The sequence below is a fragment of the Coturnix japonica genome, unplaced genomic scaffold (assembly GCF_054131305.1).
Source record: "Coturnix japonica strain WE unplaced genomic scaffold, WE-NBRP24 Scf080, whole genome shotgun sequence".
NCBI lineage: Eukaryota > Metazoa > Chordata > Aves > Galliformes > Phasianidae > Coturnix > Coturnix japonica.
In genome coordinates, this window is record NW_028188983.1 from 322,284 (window position 1) to 339,056 (window position 16,773).

At 49.0% G+C, this 16,773-nt stretch overlaps 2 protein-coding genes across 3 annotated transcripts in view; one reads left to right on the forward strand and one right to left on the reverse strand.

Annotated features, from left to right (window-relative positions):
- Positions 1-572: 572 nt before the first annotated feature.
- Positions 573-16,773, reverse strand: part of LOC107325788 (RNA 5'-monophosphate methyltransferase) — a 31,897-nt gene continuing 15,696 nt past the window's right edge. The window contains exons 6-8 of the transcript XR_014941416.1: positions 12,045-12,537; positions 11,334-11,470; positions 573-1,820 (exon numbers count right to left, since the gene is read on the reverse strand). The gene's annotated coding sequence lies outside the window, so the exon portion shown is untranslated. The remainder of the gene's footprint in view (positions 1,821-11,333; positions 11,471-12,044; positions 12,538-16,773) is intronic.
- LOC107325786 (keratin, type II cytoskeletal 80) lies at positions 1,574-14,310 on the forward strand. 2 transcript variants are annotated; one of them, XM_015886942.3, is made up of 9 exons: positions 1,574-1,888; positions 4,931-5,145; positions 8,691-8,751; positions 9,693-9,788; positions 11,459-11,623; positions 12,064-12,189; positions 12,283-12,503; positions 12,786-12,841; positions 12,923-14,310. In XM_015886942.3, the coding sequence occupies exons 1-9, from the start codon at positions 1,574-1,576 to the stop codon at positions 13,126-13,128; spliced, it is 1,461 nt and encodes a 486-aa protein (XP_015742428.1). In that variant the 3' UTR covers positions 13,129-14,310. The 2 variants fall into 2 exon arrangements, with proteins under 2 accessions (XP_015742428.1, XP_015742429.1); XM_015886943.3 differs by having other exon boundaries at positions 12,926-14,310.

Below are 16,773 nucleotides of genomic sequence, written 5' to 3' on the forward strand. Positions count from 1 at the left end.
CAACCGCAAAGCCACAAGCAGTCCACGATGAGGCAGATATCTCACCTCACCTTGCAAGAGCCACGAGCTTTGTCACCTCCCAGCCATAAGAGTCCTTTTAATCCTTAAAATCACCAGGATTAAGCTGGAAAGGTTGACAATGAACCCATCAAATGAGGGATTCAATATTCAAGTGGATCACCCAAGGACACATCAGATGGATGCGCTGCTGGGCAAAGGATGTCCTTGGCCAGATATTAAAGCTGTGCTTGTAGAAAGGTTAAATCTACTGGAATGGGTCAGTTTCTTTATGAGGTCTTCCACAAGACTGAAACTGCACCCCCATCACACACGGTTCTTGTTGGAGCTTGTGACAGACCCAAGATTTCTCCCACTTTATTTGGTGGGGAAATTCCCAGCTCAACCAGACCAAAAAGCAGCAGCTTTCCCACAGAATGGAAATTCCACCTTTTGGCCAGAGAAGACCATCCCCTTTTCTGTTAAAGCATCACGATGTTAATAAAGCAGAAGGAGGTGTTCCGTCCTCGTTTTTCACACGAGAAACCGCGTTAAAGCAGAAAAGCACATTCAAGTTCGCAGTGTCCGATGCTGGTTTATTCCTAGGTCCAAACAAGTACTTCAGGGCGTGCCACCTTGGCAGGCTAGAATTTATTAAAAGAAAGTGGTTTTTTGGTGTCTCCAGAATTTGCTTTTAAAGGGCTTCTGGGGTATGCGGGTGTCAAAGAGGGGCACGAGCCCTTCTGGGATCCAACTTGGTGTCTATTTTGAATGTCTGTGTTTCTGTTGGATCAAATAACCTCAGTGACTCTCACCCCTATACACTGAGAGGTCCCAAAAGCAGATCTGCCACCCCTAAAAACACTCAGAGCATCAGAAGCTTCTCCGTGGGCAACAGAAGACCACAAGCACCTATAAGCCCAACGAGCTCAAGAAGCATTCTCCAAACGCCCACCCTTAGCAAACCCTGAGCCTTCCTTTATGCTTTTCTCAGCTCCTTTATTCTATTAGGGAAAAAAAAAGCCACAATTCCTTTGGCTGGAGACCCAAGAGGGCTGAGCCCAGGTTCCATGACCCAGGTGTACAATTGCAGCCCTGCTCAGTGCTGCACTCCCCGCCTGCTGCAGCCCAGCTCCTTTGCTTGCTTTCTTCACCATTTAAGGATGAGGAAAGCAGCTGCTCAGGGCCCAGCGAATTACCTGGGAGTGATTTGTTTTTGCTGTGAATGCCTATGCCCTCACCACACAAACAAGCTCCTGAAGAAAGGAGGGTACAGAGAGAGGGAAGGGAAAAAAAAAAAACCAACACAGAGAGAGAAACGAGAAGCCAACAGGTTGATCTGGATTACATCAACGGTTACACCCTCCTCCGTTTAATGAACATAGGAGAACAGGTGCTTGTAATTTATTAGCCAACCCACGAGCTGAGGAGACAGGAATTAGCTGCCCAAGCTGCTCAACGTGCCACTGCTCTCCTTACCTTTGAGGCAGCAGCAGCAGCAAGAAAACTTCACCTCTTTTTTTCGTTCTCTATCCTCCTTTCTCCTCCCCTTGAGCTGCAGAGCCACGAGCTGAGCATGACTAACCCATGCAAAGCCTTCAGCAGTGGCTCCCTCTGCTCCTGGGAGGCGTCGGGGAGGATGAGCCGAGGCAGAACAGGCAGCACATCCCCAGACAGCCTGGGCCGCTGCAGCCCCAGCAGTGTGACCAGCCCCAGCTGTGGGACCCTGCATGGAGATGGTGGGTACCAGAGCTCCTCTTACCTCTCCATTGATGGCAGGCTCCTGGCTCCCGTGCATCTCGACATCGACACCGACTTTCATGCTGTGAGGGAACAGGAGAAGGAGGACATCAAGCTGCTCAACAACCAGTTTGTGACCCTGATTGAGAAGGTACGGGGAGCTGCTGCGGTGTGGGGATGGGGGTGGTGGTGGTGATGGTGATGGGGAAGTGGATGCAGACACTGCCAGGAGGCTCATGGAGGCCTTCAGTGCACCGCTGCCAGGCTCTGAATGTGAGACTAATTACCCAATTAGATATTCCTTCAGTGCTATCTCATAGCACAAGGGCTACTATCGCCTCTAGGTGAAGCTGGGCCATGGCTGTGGTCAGCAGCCTGTGCTTCTCCTGGTCACCTTGGGCAGCACAACAGGGATAGGGACCATCCCTGGGCAGCAGGGACATGGCCAGAGGATGGTGCTGGATGAAGCAGGCCTCCATCCTGCAATGGACATGTGGCCATGGGCAGTAATGCTGACTATATGGCTGCCCCAGTTCCTCCCTGGCTGCAGAGAGACAGCTGGAAATTCATCTTTGTAGCTGCACGGTGGGCAAGGGATACCCCCCACCCACCTCCCTCCTTTGTGGTTTGCACGACGAGGGGTTGCACGCTCAGCCAAGAAAGTGTCGCTTTCATCTCTCAAAGAGCCATGAGAAGGCAGAAGATTTTTTCTCAAAGGAAAACAACTCATCCAGCCAAGGCAGGTTTCTGCAAAGCCCTGGTGCTCTGTAAACAGATGGTAATCTCCTAGGATTGCTTCACTGCAGTCTACAATACCGGCACTCAATGCCAAGCTACTACAGCTTGGGATTCTTTTTCTTCCAGTACTATTTTCTTTAAGTCAACCTCTAAGAGGACCTGACCTCATGCTGGGAAGGAGGTGAGGGTGGGGATCCATCCCAATGAAGAGCTGTGCACCCACCACACCACCACGTGCCAACAGCGTACAGCAGTGCCAGGGGCTGACCCTGCACAGAGGAACACAGCAGCCTCTGCAGCTCTGCTTTCCTAAGCAATGATCTTGGCCTGGATTTGGAGAACAAGTGGTTTGGAAATCACCTGGAGAGTGATGTGTTGCATGTGCTGCTTCCCTGGTCCTTCAGCCGCCCAGAACATAAGGTTGAGGGGTGCGTGTGTGTACCGAGCCCTGCTCAGAAACCAAACCTTGAGTGAGAGGATGGGGGCAGGGGAGATGGGAGAAGACCACACAGTGACAGAATGTACGTGAGCCTGACCACAGGCACCAGCCTGTTCCACACAAATGGAGATGGAAGAAGTGACAGCCTCCAGATTTCCCGATAAACCCAACCTGGTGACCTGCTGATAAGTGTGCATTACAGGGCCTGATGGATAGAAGATACAAATAACCCTCCTTAGTTAAGTGGCTTTGACTTCAGCACCTGCAGCTTCTGCAGTTAGCTTTGAAGGCTGCAGCTTCAAGTGGCACATAAGTGGGAAATTTCAGCCACCTGCCTCGGGCCTTCATTCCAGAAGAAAGCTAATGACACTTCCTCGTCGCAGAGAACTTGCCTTTTTAATCAGGAATTCAGATGGTCTGAAGCCCAAGCTGCTAATTCCTTGCATAAATGACAACAATAACTGCAGGAGTTTGCTGCTGATGGGTTTCCAGCAGGCTGTTCCAGATCTGCTAGCATTTGCCTTTCCATTTGATCCAGATAGGTGTAAGTGGGAGACAGTCAACAGCCAAGTGATGGAATCCCTGCCTGAAGCTCTGCCTTCACCCTGAGCAGCTCAGATGAAGAAGCCTCCAAGGTCCAAGCTTTGATCGTTTCTGCATTTATTCTTCCAGGAAATGAGGCTCAAATTGGGTGATTCTTCTGCTACCAAAGCTCACGGATGAGAGCAGTTCAGCCCAATGGGTGGGTATGGTTTGGGAACAGGGTGAAAACTAGAGATTTAGGTAAAGAAAAAAGACTAACAAACCATCAGGAGCGAGGTCAGGAATCAAGACTTCATTTGAGGGCCAGGGAGATACTTGGATCAGTAGCCAATGTTGGCTGTTCTAGCAGCGAATGGGGAAGCTACCATAAAATGAGAGGCTGTTCTCTATGTCCAACCCCAGTTTGATCCCAGCCCCACTGACCACAGTCCCGCTGAAGGATGCAATCCTGAAGATGCCTCAGATGGAGAGAACAAATTGGCTACTGGTAGCCCCAGTGGCCACTTCCTCATGCCATTGAGCTGCCTGGCCTCATGCATGCACACACACATACACAGCATGATGCTGTTTTGGGGCCAGGACAAAGCAGCCAGTCACCTGCCTGGTTACTTGATGTCTATGGACATGTGTTACCCCATCTCTCACTATATAGTATCCCGGTGATGCTGCATCTTCCTCGTAGCACAGATGAACTCGTATCAGCATTGAATCATCTCCAGGACAGAGTAAAGGCAATTTACAGCTTGGAGTTCACAGCCCAAATATGACAGAGGGAGTTTGGTTTCCTTCACAGAACAAATAATTAACGTTAGTCAGGAGCTGTGAATGTGAGAAGTGTTGAACACTCAGCATTAGTCTTCAGAATGCAGGGCATTAGGAAAGAAGAGCCAGATTTGAATAGTGGGTGGATGAGAATGCAATGTATCCTCTCTTTGCAGATAGGCACACGGAGACCTCACATGGAGCCTAATTATTTCAGTTATTCTGTAGAGCTCCCGTAGCTCTCATCTGCGCTGCTTTGCAGTACAAACCAAGGCTGTGATTCATTGCTCAGACTTCACCATGGTGCAATCCTACAGATTAGAGGGGAGTGATTTGTGCCACACTGAGGCAGTAAATCAGAATGCTGTTCACCCCAGGCATCTCAGTGTGAGCCATGGTGGGTTTCCAGCCTTTATTTCAATATGTTTGGAGGCAAAGGGGACCAGCGTTGATCAGTGACTTAATAAAAGATGCTTCTTCATTTTTACATGAGCGTGATCCATTAAGAAGTTAAGCAGCATGAAATGCATAAAACCTCTGTAGTCCCCCTTCAACCTTCCATCCTCAGCCCCAAATCTTCAGGGTATTTCTTGCTCTTACCTGGAGACCTCAGCTAAGCCCAGCAGTGTTTCATTGCTGCATAGCTCTCCAGACCAGCAGCATTTTGCAGTGCTCTCAGAATTACTGAGGTCTCTGCAATCTCTTTGGCAGGTTCAATGCTTGGAGCAACAGAACAAGATCCTGACGACACGGTGGAACTTCCTGAAGGATCAAGACAATTCCCACTCCGAATCGGACATGAAGGCCATCTACGATCAGTACATGAGCAAAATGAATCAAGAGATGCAGGCACTCAACTACGAGCAGGAAAATCTCGAGTCGGAGTTGACAGAAGTCCTGAGCACTATGGATAACTTCCGAAGCAAGTAGGTGTCTGATATGGCTCCATATATTGGGGGGGGGGAATGTCTGCAAGATGCTGGTTAAGCTGTGGGACAAGGATTGTGTGGCACTGATTGGAAGCAGCCAGGATGCTGTTCCCAGAGAGAAAAAGAGGACGGTGTATTGGAGAAGTTGGCTTCCTACCCCCTTCCTGAGTAGAGATGAAAGTAACCTACAGAAAGTATGGGGGCATCTGAGGTCAGAGCACAGGAAACAACACTACAAGGAATGATGGCCAGTAAAAGAAAGAATTAGTTATTCTCCATGCTTTGATTTGTGATAACAACCTTCTCCCCAGACCAATCTGTGGATCTGGGCCCCTTAGTATTAACAAACTGCCTCACTTTTCCTCCTCCTCCCCACAGAAATTAAAGCAAAGTTCTGTTTGCACCAAAAGGTCAAATTCTCACTCAGAAAACCTCTGGATAGAACTTTAGTGAGGCTGATGGCAGTGTGAGAGGACAGGCTGCAGAGGGTTTATTGCTGCCTTTGTCAACAGCTTTGAGATCCTCAGATAACATCTGAGATGCACCACGGCTCATTTAAGAAGACAATGCTTTTCTTATTATCGGTGTTATTTGCATACCACACAGATGAATCCACAATTAGATACTTTCCCTTCCAGTTACACCCATTTGCCTATACAGGATCTCTGGCACTTCCATGCTGATTTGCAGCGAGGAGGACCCACCTGTGGGCACTGTCAAAACAGAACAACAAAGCTGAGGGCCAACCCCTGTGCTGGCATTGACAGACATCTGAAATAACAGCCCACACCTCTTCCTGATGGGTGATGTGATGTGTGAATAATGACAGCACCCTTCTCCAGAGAGCTTAGCCCAAGGATCTCAGTGATCTCTGAAGGCTTTGATTAAGCCAGCTGCTCAACACGTCTGAAGATCAGGGGGAAGACTGATACCTCCATAGAGGTATCCAGATGAACCTAATGGACAGATAGAACAGGGCAGCAGTTAAGTTTACTCAAGCTGATGGCAGAGCAGGACAAGGAATTAGGAGTTTGGTTCCTGACCCTATGCTGAAAGCATTTATGCTCAGCCTCCTTCTAGAACTGATGCACTGCACATCCCTAAATTCCAGCTTTGAGATGTTGGTTTCACTTAAAGACCTGGAATCAATGATGCTTGCTTTGCTGACAGACAGCAACCCTGCACTCAGTGATGCCCTCAGCCATTGGTGATCCATGGGGAGAGCACTGCTACTTCTGCTGAGCTTCCCTGGGCAGTTCAGCCCCATGTTAACCCACACCAGCTCTGCTGAGTCCTGCAAGTCAAGAAGGCTGCCCCTGCCCAGTTGTTTTTTTTTTCCCTGGAGTAAATGAGCTGCTTAATCCATGCAAATTTTGGAGGTTTCCAGCTCCTGGAGAGGTTTATTTTCCCAGGGGAAATATTTTGGGAGAAGCAAAAGTTAGGAACTCTACTACCAGCTTTAAATGGGTATCCGCTTGTCCCTGCTGTGGCACCCCATAGAGCTCTGTGCACACAGTGGCCAGGCAAGCAGGCTGCTGCCCAACAGCTCATGTGTGAAATCTGCCTGTCAGCATCCTCAAGAGGACCCTAATTTGTCTCTTTTTCCCCCACTATTCAGGGACAGCTTTGTAAAGAACACACAGGAGACTGAGCCCTGAGAAGGTCCACTTCTTCCAACCTCCTTAGGTTGCCTTTGAGCAGTGTTACTACCTGTTGTCATGGTTCCAAAGACAGAATAGGATGCAGAGGGGACAAAGGAGAGGGTTAAAGTCTGACACAGGGTCTCAAACGCAGCTTCTTTAGGAAATCATGCCAAAACTGAAACATGCTCAAGTCGGGGTTGACTGCCCAGAGTTTGCTTCAGCTCCCCACGTGCGATTTGCACATGCAAAAACCCATTTGAATGAGAAGGCACAGAATTTTTGCATGTGTCGAGCAACTCTGGAGAAATACTGCAGGAAAATATGGGGTTCACAGCTTTCAGAGGGGCCAGGTGTGAAAGCCAGGGTTTGTGATAATTAGTTTCCCCCCTTAACACTGTCAGTCCACCACCTTCAACCTTTATAGCTGGTTTTCAGCTGCTCCCTACCCCATTTTCTTGCTCTGCTGGAGACACACTGATGCAGCTCCATGCTGCTGGGCTCACATCCATCCCACCGCTGTATCTTTACCCTCAGACAGCCTTGAAGGCACATCCAGAGGGGAACGTAGCCTGCCTGAGATTCAGCTCAACTCTGATTTTGTTCCACTGACTCCAGAAGGAGCCCAAGGCGACCAGACGCCCATCTCAAAAAGCTGCTAAAGCGAGATAGGATGGATTTATACCTTTATGCATGATTGCTTGAGGATTACCCTGAAGGAGATAAATGCTGCGATGTGTTTGTAGAAGGATCCATCTCTATGTGAGTCACCTCCTGGCTGCCAGGTCCCTCTGGAGCCATGCGGTGAGCGCGTCGGGCTGGCTTGGCCTGCTCCCCTTTCAGTCAGGAGCGTTGTTTGCTCCATATGGGAGATTATGTCAGCGCCCGGCAATGTGTTGAAGCTGCTTTGGCAGGCTGGGACAGACTGGGATTGGGCTGAGATGCAATGAGGATGAAGGAAGAGTGGCAGGCTGTAATTAAGCTTGGTACATAGTTACTGGCAACACAGCTAACATTCCAGCTATAGAGCAGAAAAACCAGACAGGTAAATCTTGCTAGCCATGCTGCCTAGCCTTATAAGAACAGGCAAAGAGAGGGTGAGTTGTCCCCTTGTCCCATCTCTACCTGCCTATGGAATGGCTGCCATGCCTGACTTCATTATCATCTCTCTGTTAGGAGATGCCATTTCACCTCATTCCTATCTATCTCAGCCTTCCCCATACTGATTTGATGACGTCTATAAGCAGCACTCAAAGATTTAATTCCCAGCCTGGAAATGCTCTGAGCACATCTGGGTAAGAGGAGCTGGAGGTGGCATGGAAGAGCAGGGATTAAGGCTTCTTTAAGAGAACCAGCTCCAATTCTCAGCAGAACCAGCACTCCTGTAGTGCACCCTGCACACATAACGTCAAGTTTCTGGTCTCCTGCATAGCAAATAACCAACCTGCTGGTCACAGATCTGGTCCAGAAGAGACCCTGCATCCCAAAGGGCTGGTTTATTCCCTAAGCCATCCCTCCTGGCTCTGTTGCCAACCTTCAGGAAATGTGTTTGCCCCTAGACCAAGCCTCTGCTGTCCCAGTCCTTATCAAACCCGTTTCTAAACACCTGCAGGGTTGGTTTCTTTGCTGGATATTCACACTCCACCCTGTCCCATCTGGTTTTTGTTACCTTCTGCTCCGTGGGCACTGTTTTCCATGCAACAGTTTTCCATGTTTTGTTGCCCTCTCCCTTGTCCAGATGCTCACACCTAAGATATCTCACTCCTTCTGAAGGATGGGGTGGGATGAGACAGTAAAAGCAGAAAGCCTGTATGTCAATGCTTTTCTGGGGGTCCAGCAGGACAACCTTAAGCAACTGAGCGGCTTGTGCGATTTCTAACTGCTTTCTTCTCCTCTCTTTAGATATGAGGATGAGATTCGCCTGTGCAGCGGCATGGAATACACCTTCATGGAGCTCAAGAAGGTGAGTGACAAGAGGAGCTTTGTACACCAGCCTTGCAATCACAGAACAGCCTGGGAGAGGCAGTATGATCCAGACACAGCCAGGACAGTCCAGAGCTGCCCAGGAGCACCAGAGCCCTCATACCACAGAGGGTTTGTAGGGTAATAAGGCCTTGAGGAAGGCAGCAGCATGGTGAACAAAGTCACCATTTCAACAGGGAGAATATAAGGGAGTCCGGGCCACTTGTGGTTATAGAAAAGCCCCACGGCTTATAGCAGGAGCATAGGGGTCAGGTAGAGCCACGCTGCAACCCAGGACCGTGCAAGGCAAAGCTTCTCCTCCTCCTTGTGCATTCCCTCTGAATGACAGCACAGGTTGGGAAAGGCTGCAAAAATTGATAAATGTGTTTGCTTTTGTTTCCACAAAACATTGCAAGGCCACACCCTGCACAAACATCCCGTCCCAGGAGGAGCTGCATTTGAATATCAGCTCAAATGGAAGGCTTTGTGCACCGTCTTAATATGAAAAAAGGAATCCGAGGTGTAGGAATGGAGGATATTATTAAGCAGAGGAAATGTTCTGTGCAAATGATCATTATGGCTAATTGCATGTTTTCCCCTGACGCAGTCATCAGCCAGTAGGGGCAGTTCTGGTGACTTCTGTGGGCAGCATCAGTTTTCAATAAGCCCAGCTTTCTGTGGTGAACAAAAGATGAGTGGGTACAAACCAGCCCTGCCCATTTCCTTCTCCACCCTTCACTGGAGACTTCCACCTAAGCTCTCACCTAAGGAAAAAGAAGAAAGAAAAAGAACAAAAAGTGCAGAGCAGAAATCAAACAGGAGCTTCTGTGCTCATTGGAGCAGCTCCATGATTGCCAGGCACTGGAGACGATGGGGCAGCAGTAAGGGCTTCTCCAATAATCATTAATACACTCAAACTGTTTGTTAATACACCTCTTGCAGGATTTAGATGCCAGCACCTTGCACAGAACGGAGCTGGAGGTGAAACTCAGCGGGCTCCAAGAGCTGATGGACCTGAAGAAAACCATTTATGAGCAGGTAGAAACACAGCTGGGAGGGCACACAAGCAAAGCCAAACAAAAAAAGGCTTTTTTTTTGGCAGATAGTTCCAATACAGAGAGGGCTTTGTTTCCAATTCACACCAAACTGGGAAAGATTACTTCACCAAAGGGAGGAAGGATACAGCATCTGAATAAGCCCATAGGGCCTGCATCTCCTCAAAGCGATGTGATTTCAGCCACTTACTCAGAGCCTGTAAAATGCTACCAAGCAGGCTTGGCAGTGTTTGGGGAATATTAATGATTTGTCTGAATTCCACCAATACAAACAATTAAAATGCTTGGCAGAGGAGTGCTACTGCCCTTTGTGGGGAAACCGAGGCAGGGAGAAGCAGAATGAGATGCACGCGAACAGAACTGTGCTAGAATACATCAAGGCACGAGGACTGAATTGCTCTAAAATGATCAATCTGGGTGCAAAGCAGTTCTCAGCAGTGGGATATCAGGCCCTACACAGAATACCAGGGTGCTTCCATCTTCTAGGTCCTATGTTGCTGTTCTTAGCAGCAGTCTGCACTATTTCTTAACATCCTCCTTTCTCATATAGCTACTGCCATGCTCAAATGCTAATAAGGAAGCACAAAAAACACACTGATAATCCCATTCTCTGTAAGACCAGTGGGGTACCTTCTCTTCATGAATCACATCAGGGTGCCCTTTGTTTCCCAGTCAGGGGAAGGGAAGGCAAACAAGGCGTACAGATGTTTCTCTAAGAGATCAGAGGCAGCTGCACAAAAGCGAAGAACAAAAAACACTGAGATGAAAGCAGAGATGGGGAGAGACGGATTCTGCTCCCATTCACACTGGTGCAAATCAGAAGGAACTGCAGACACTGATAGGAGCGAACCTTTGCTGGAACAGTCTGACGCCAGCGGAGCTGCCAAGTGAACGTGTACAGTATCTGCTTGGTGCAAGGCATCAGGTCCTGTCTTGTCAGGATACAAACTACCCAGTATATCAGTTTACAGGCATAGATGAAGGGTCTTATTTAGGTTCACTGCATTCATCATTGTCTGACTCCTTTTGTGACCGAGTCAGCCATCAAGAGTAAATACTCCAGTCAGTGATAGTGCAGCTTGTACGTGCCTGTTTCTCACTCCCCAGGGCTGGTTTGAGTTTCTCAGCATACAGAAGCAGCTCTGCTGACAATGGATGTGTTTAGAGAAGGGTCTTCATTCTCCCTTATCTTCCTAGACACAAAGCAGACAGTAACAACAGAAGTGGCAGCCCTTGCCTCTGTAGATACTGAAGCAGAGCTGAGTAAAGGCAACTTCCTGGAAGCACCAACTGCAGAACCACTCACAACACCCTATTTCTTGCCTTGCACAGATTTGCCCACCATCTGAACATTAATAGATACTGAAGCATCACCAGTAGTTCAATTAACCTGCTTTTGATGTGATGCAAATATACCATTTTGTTAGAGATGTAACATGCCTGAAGGCCCCAAACCCAAACTGTAGCCAGAGTCTGGATTTAAGGGGAAAAAATACCAGTTTCAGAACTTCAGAGAATAGAAACCTACAATGTCTCCCCATCCACACACTGCGTATGTGTGCCAGGCTCAGGACATCAGATCTGCCAGAGTTCAGCTGTCTTGTGGCAAGTAGCTTCATTCAACACTTGATATCTCCCTTCTCTGCTACTCAGGAACTCGAGGAGCTGCTGACAGAAATTAAGGACATTTCTGTTGTAATGGGAATTGACAACACATGCAAGCTCGACCTGAGCAGAATTGTGGAAGAAGTGAGGGCTCAGTACGAAGCTCTGGCTCTTCGGAGCTGGGAGGAGGCTGAAGCACTTACCAGGAGGAAGGTATGTCCCCTTATCTGATTGGTATGGGGAGAGAAGAGGGAAAAAGAAACTACAAGACTCAGCAAGATGTGGGGAGACAAACTACACCCGGGAATGGAAGGAGGGACGGGGTGCTAACCCAGATCAATCCCTTCTAACTCGTGTGTGTGTAAATCAGGAGTTTCACAGCCCGAGGCTCCCCACACCACTAAGTGAGGAAGGCAAGGTCATACCTCCTCCAAACAGAGCAAGCAACAACATGGTGAACACTGTTGTCCAGTGTGTCCCATGCCTACAATACAGCCAGAAGACAATATAAGAACGAGCACTAAATCCTTCCACATACCAGCTATTTCTTCCCTTATTTAGACATTTATCCCCAGGGGCAGTGGGAAACTTACTAGATTCCTTTGCTACAGCAGAGGAGTGAGAGATAACTCACACTTCCATCTTCCCTGCAGCTGAATGAAGGGAACACCCAGTCAGCCACCTATGGGGGTCACCTCCTTGACAGCCGACGGGAGATTGCAGACCTGAACATCCAAATCCAGAAGCTGAGGTCCTGCATCGTGTCCCAAAAAAGCCAGGTGTGTCCTGGGCTGGGTGACAAAGCTCTGACAGGTAGATCTGAAACTCCAGCACACTTAACACTTCTGTTTACTCTCCTGTTGTGACACCAGTGCTTGTACTTGGAGGAGAATATCAAAGAAACAGGAGAGCACGGTGAGACGGCCCTTAAAGATGCCAAAGCCAAACTGGTCAAGCTAGAAGAAGCCCTCCAGAAGAGCAAGGAGGATATGGCTCACCTGGTGAAAGAGTATCAGGAGCTGATGAACATCAAGCTGGCCCTGGACTTGGAGATCCTCACTTACAGGAAGCTGGTGGAAGGAGAGGAAAGCAGGTGAGGTGGGCTTGGAAGGGATGCACACAAACACCTAGGGAGAAAGCAGACAGCCCATGCTTTGAGTCTGCTATTGAAGCATTGATCAAAGAAAGAGCAAGCCCCAGAAGTCCCCACACAGCTCAGCCCTGTTTCTTGCTCTGAACTTTTCCTTAAACCCTTCAGACTGAGAAGTACAACCCATGCAGCCCAGCTCTCATGAGCCAAACTCCAGCCCGTTCACACCTTTCTGGAACTGCAGATATTAACACACATCTTCATGTTCTCTCCTTATGTTCACAGCATGGAGTCACCAATACCCACAGTCATCAGCGCCGTCCACTCCAGACCAAAGCACCGTAAGTTCTTATATTCACACAAAATAAAGCGTAAATAAAACATTTCTAAGCTCACCCCCCTTTTATCTCCCCCTGCCCCAGCAGTTTCTGCCAGCACCTTAAGGAACTCCAAGCTGTTTGCCAGGGGGACAGGCAGCGCCAATGGTGAGATGAAGCTGAATGGAGGCAGCACAAAATCTCTGCCCTCCAGAAGCCACAGTAACAAGCTGGCAGCACCTGAAGCAGATCCCTACACCTACAGTGCCCGGCCAAAGCTCAGCTCCCTGCTCGCTGAAGAATGCTCCTAGGAGGAGAAACAGCCCCACAGCACAAACCAGACCCACAGGCACCTGTAGGCAAATGAGGCCAGAGCACTTTCTCCCGAACTCAAGCCGATGTCCAAAGGCTGAAAGGATGGGAATCCACTCCAGGCTGCCCCTTTTACCTTCACAGCATCCCAGTTAATATCTCTGTTACCAGTTTCAAGCAGAAGCCAAGCCAGGCTTTTAGAACCTCTCTTGTATGAATCCATACTGACACCTTCTTCCTCTCTAGGTCTGTTTTTAGAGAGGATCTGCATTCATAACCATTAAGATCTATCTATAGGAAGCTTGCCAGGAAGAGAAAGTATTATTACACAAGCTCTTCACACAGTAGCTAACAGCCCAGCTATTTTACCAGTATTATAAAACCATTCTTTCTGATCTGTCTCAGTTCTGTGGGTGTCCAAGAGGTGCTCAGTGATGTGGCTTTCAATGGAAGGCAGCTCCATGTCTTCCAAGCAGAGCAGGGGGAGATGTGGGCTATCAACCCAAGCCAGATCTATTTGTGACACCTGGATTTGCATCTCCGCTGACAAATTGCTGGCTCTATTGGGGAAATCCTTGCCTACTTCAGAGTATTTAACCAATTTTACTGCCTTTTGGGTGACCCCTCATTCTATCCCATGCCACTGAAGCTAAAACTCCTCCACCTTTCATTCTGATAAGCCACCTCTTTCCAACAGAGAGCATCTCTGCCTGCTGCACATAAAGGCGCTCCAGACTTCACATGCAATGGTGCTAGGTCCTAGAAATGGGACAGTCTATGGTTCCCATCTAACAAAAACAAGCAGGACTTGTCTTTGTATTTATTGAACTTCTCTAGTGGCTTTTACCTTACCTGGCTGACCCCAGCTCATGCACACAAGCTGCGATGCACCACAACTCCTGGAGCCAACTCTGTAGCTGCACTCCTGGCTTCAGTACAGGCACTGCTACATCCTTACACACACTGACACAGGCAGAGCCCTGCAGTATTCCTTTATGAGGCTCTGACCTCAATCACTGCCATGTAACCCCACCTGAATTCACATATCATGAGTCTCATGGTGCATCTCCATTGAGCACATCGCAGCATTTCCATGTTTCTGTAGGGTAGACAACGACTGTAGCATCTATGTAACCAGAACACCTGCTCTCCAGAGTTATAATAAAGTACTGAGTGACACACGGACAGCATTGTATTCGTGGTTCTCTTTGTATTTCTTACCCCAACCCACCTGAAATGGCAATTCCTTCCTCAACAGACAGCCTTGTAGGGGTGGGGAAAGGGGAGAGCCACAGTTGGGGTGAGCCTGCCAGCTCAGGAGGAGATGGAACTTGAGCACAGAGCTTCCCCTGGAGGTAGGACCCAGCACAGCCCTTCCTGGAGAAGGAACAATGCTGGGTTTGTGCAAGGGTGTGCGACAGCAAAGGTACACAGAGCCCAGGAGAGGAATGAATGAGGGCTCTGAGCAGCCCTGGGAAGGCAGGGTGGGGCTGAGGCACGGCTGGAAGGAGACAGAGCTGGTGTTGTTCAGGGTGAAACCTGAACAGAAGGATGCTGAGCACTCCCAGTGCAGGTGGGGTGTTTGGGACCGCGCTCATAGCAAGGCTGGGGAGGGCAGGAGCTCAGCAGCAGCTCAGTTCTGAATAAAGAGTGTTTGTAGCTGGTTTCTCTCCCTTTCTTTTGTCTGGGTGGTGGGATTTTGTTGTTGTTTTGGCTTTTTTTGCCCCCTTTTTTTGCTGTTTCTGAGCTCTCTGCTGCTCAGGAGACTGGGAAAGAACCCTATGGCCAGAGCATCAGGCTGGAAGCAGGACTATTAGGTAGTATTTCCCCTTACAATGGGAAAAGTGAAATAGAGAGCACTGGGGCAACGATTTGAGGCAGCAGGATATTTCCTGTACTCCACTGATGGGAGCTGAGTTATGCCCAAGATGGCTCCATACCTTGGGGACACCCCTATCTATGCATCTACCAGTCTTTCTCCTCCACCACGCTATCCCTTAAGTGCTGATTTTATCTCAAGGACCGATCCCTTCCTTAGGGCTAATTCCTGTTACAGCAGAGAAATGGCCTGCACCCCAAAAGCAGCTGTTAAATTCCATGGGGAAGTTCTGCAGCTTTTTTTCCCCAGTGAAGGGCGACACAGCTCTTGAATACTGAATGAATACAGGGCAGTACCATCAAACTCAGGATCTCACAATTCCTTTTGGGGTGGCAGCAGACAGCCCTAAAAGGGGAATAAAGCTGAGTTAGCACAGCAGTTAATTAGCTGGCCAGCTGTGTGCACAATCCAAAGCACAGCCACATCCAGGTAAAGCCACATCACTTTCAACAGCAAGAGGTTTCCCAAAGATCATCTCAAACTCTGTCTGGAGCCAAAGATTGAAGCGTCTACTCCAGCACAGGGAAAGGAGACATCAGATGTCCAGGACATGGCCCAGTTGTGAGACAAAGCCCAGGGGCAAAACCCAGGGATTGATAAAGCTGAAAGCAGGAGCAGAGCTAGTGCTGGTGGTGCAGACTCTGGCAGGGAGGATCAACAGGCAAATATCTGCGTCTGCACAACAGCAACTGGGACAGAGTCCAAGAGACGAGCTGGAACAGACAGAGGGAAGCAACAGGGCTCCTCTGCTGTTTTCCACCTGGGCAGCGCCTGAGCCTCAGACCACATCTAAAGGCACTGAATGTCTCAGCCACCACCTCCTGGGCTGGGGAGCACCCAAGTGTGAGCTCCAGGCTCCCTCTCCTGGGCAGGTGATTCCATTGCAAGAGTTTCCAAAGGACTCAGAGGCTTCCAAGCGCTGCAACAGCCAAACAACCCTCTCCTTCCAGCATGCCCAGCCTCCCAGGAGAGTGAAAACAGCTCTCAGGTTGCAAGAAACAGTGCAAAGCATGGTCAACATCTCTCCCTGGACACTTTGTGGGGGTATCACAGTGGTTATAAAGGGAAACTGAGCCACTGAGGTCTGCCATGGGGCTAAAGCTCACCAGTAATCACTAAAATAACCTCATCAAGAGTTAAAACAAGCTTTCCATTGGACATACAACCTTCAGCCCAGCTGCTCTGCAGGAACGAGGCTCCCACATGCAGCTGGAAAGCTTTCTGCTTTTCTCACACATCTCCATCCCCTCCAGATTCAGCCACAAGAAGCAGAGAGAGCCTGTGAGGCTCCAGTTAAACATATCACAGACCTGACCTCAATGCAAAACACTGAGCAGCCAGGTTCAGAGGTGCAAGGAAATTTAGATGAGGGAAATCAGCGCAAGGTTCATGCTTCGTACTGGATGGATGGCAAAGTCTTCCACGCATCCCATGCTGTTAAATGGATGGGAATTCAGATGGAAATGTGTTGCTAGGGTGGAGAAGAGATGCCCCCAGAACACTACAAGACTTTCCATTGCACCCTGTCCCCATCCTGCTGCAGCAGGTCCCCCACTGCACCTGCCCATAAGCTCCCTCCAATCTCCAGCCCACTTTAATCTGCCTGAGCTCACCAGGCTCACCTCCTGGCCTGCCATCAGCTCAGTCATTGCCAGAGGTGGAAGTGGCTCAGCCCAAGAACTCAGATGCTGGGAAATGGAGCTCCCTCAATCCTGTGCAAAAGAAAAGCTGTGATAGATATTTCTTCCTGTATGATCTTGGATTG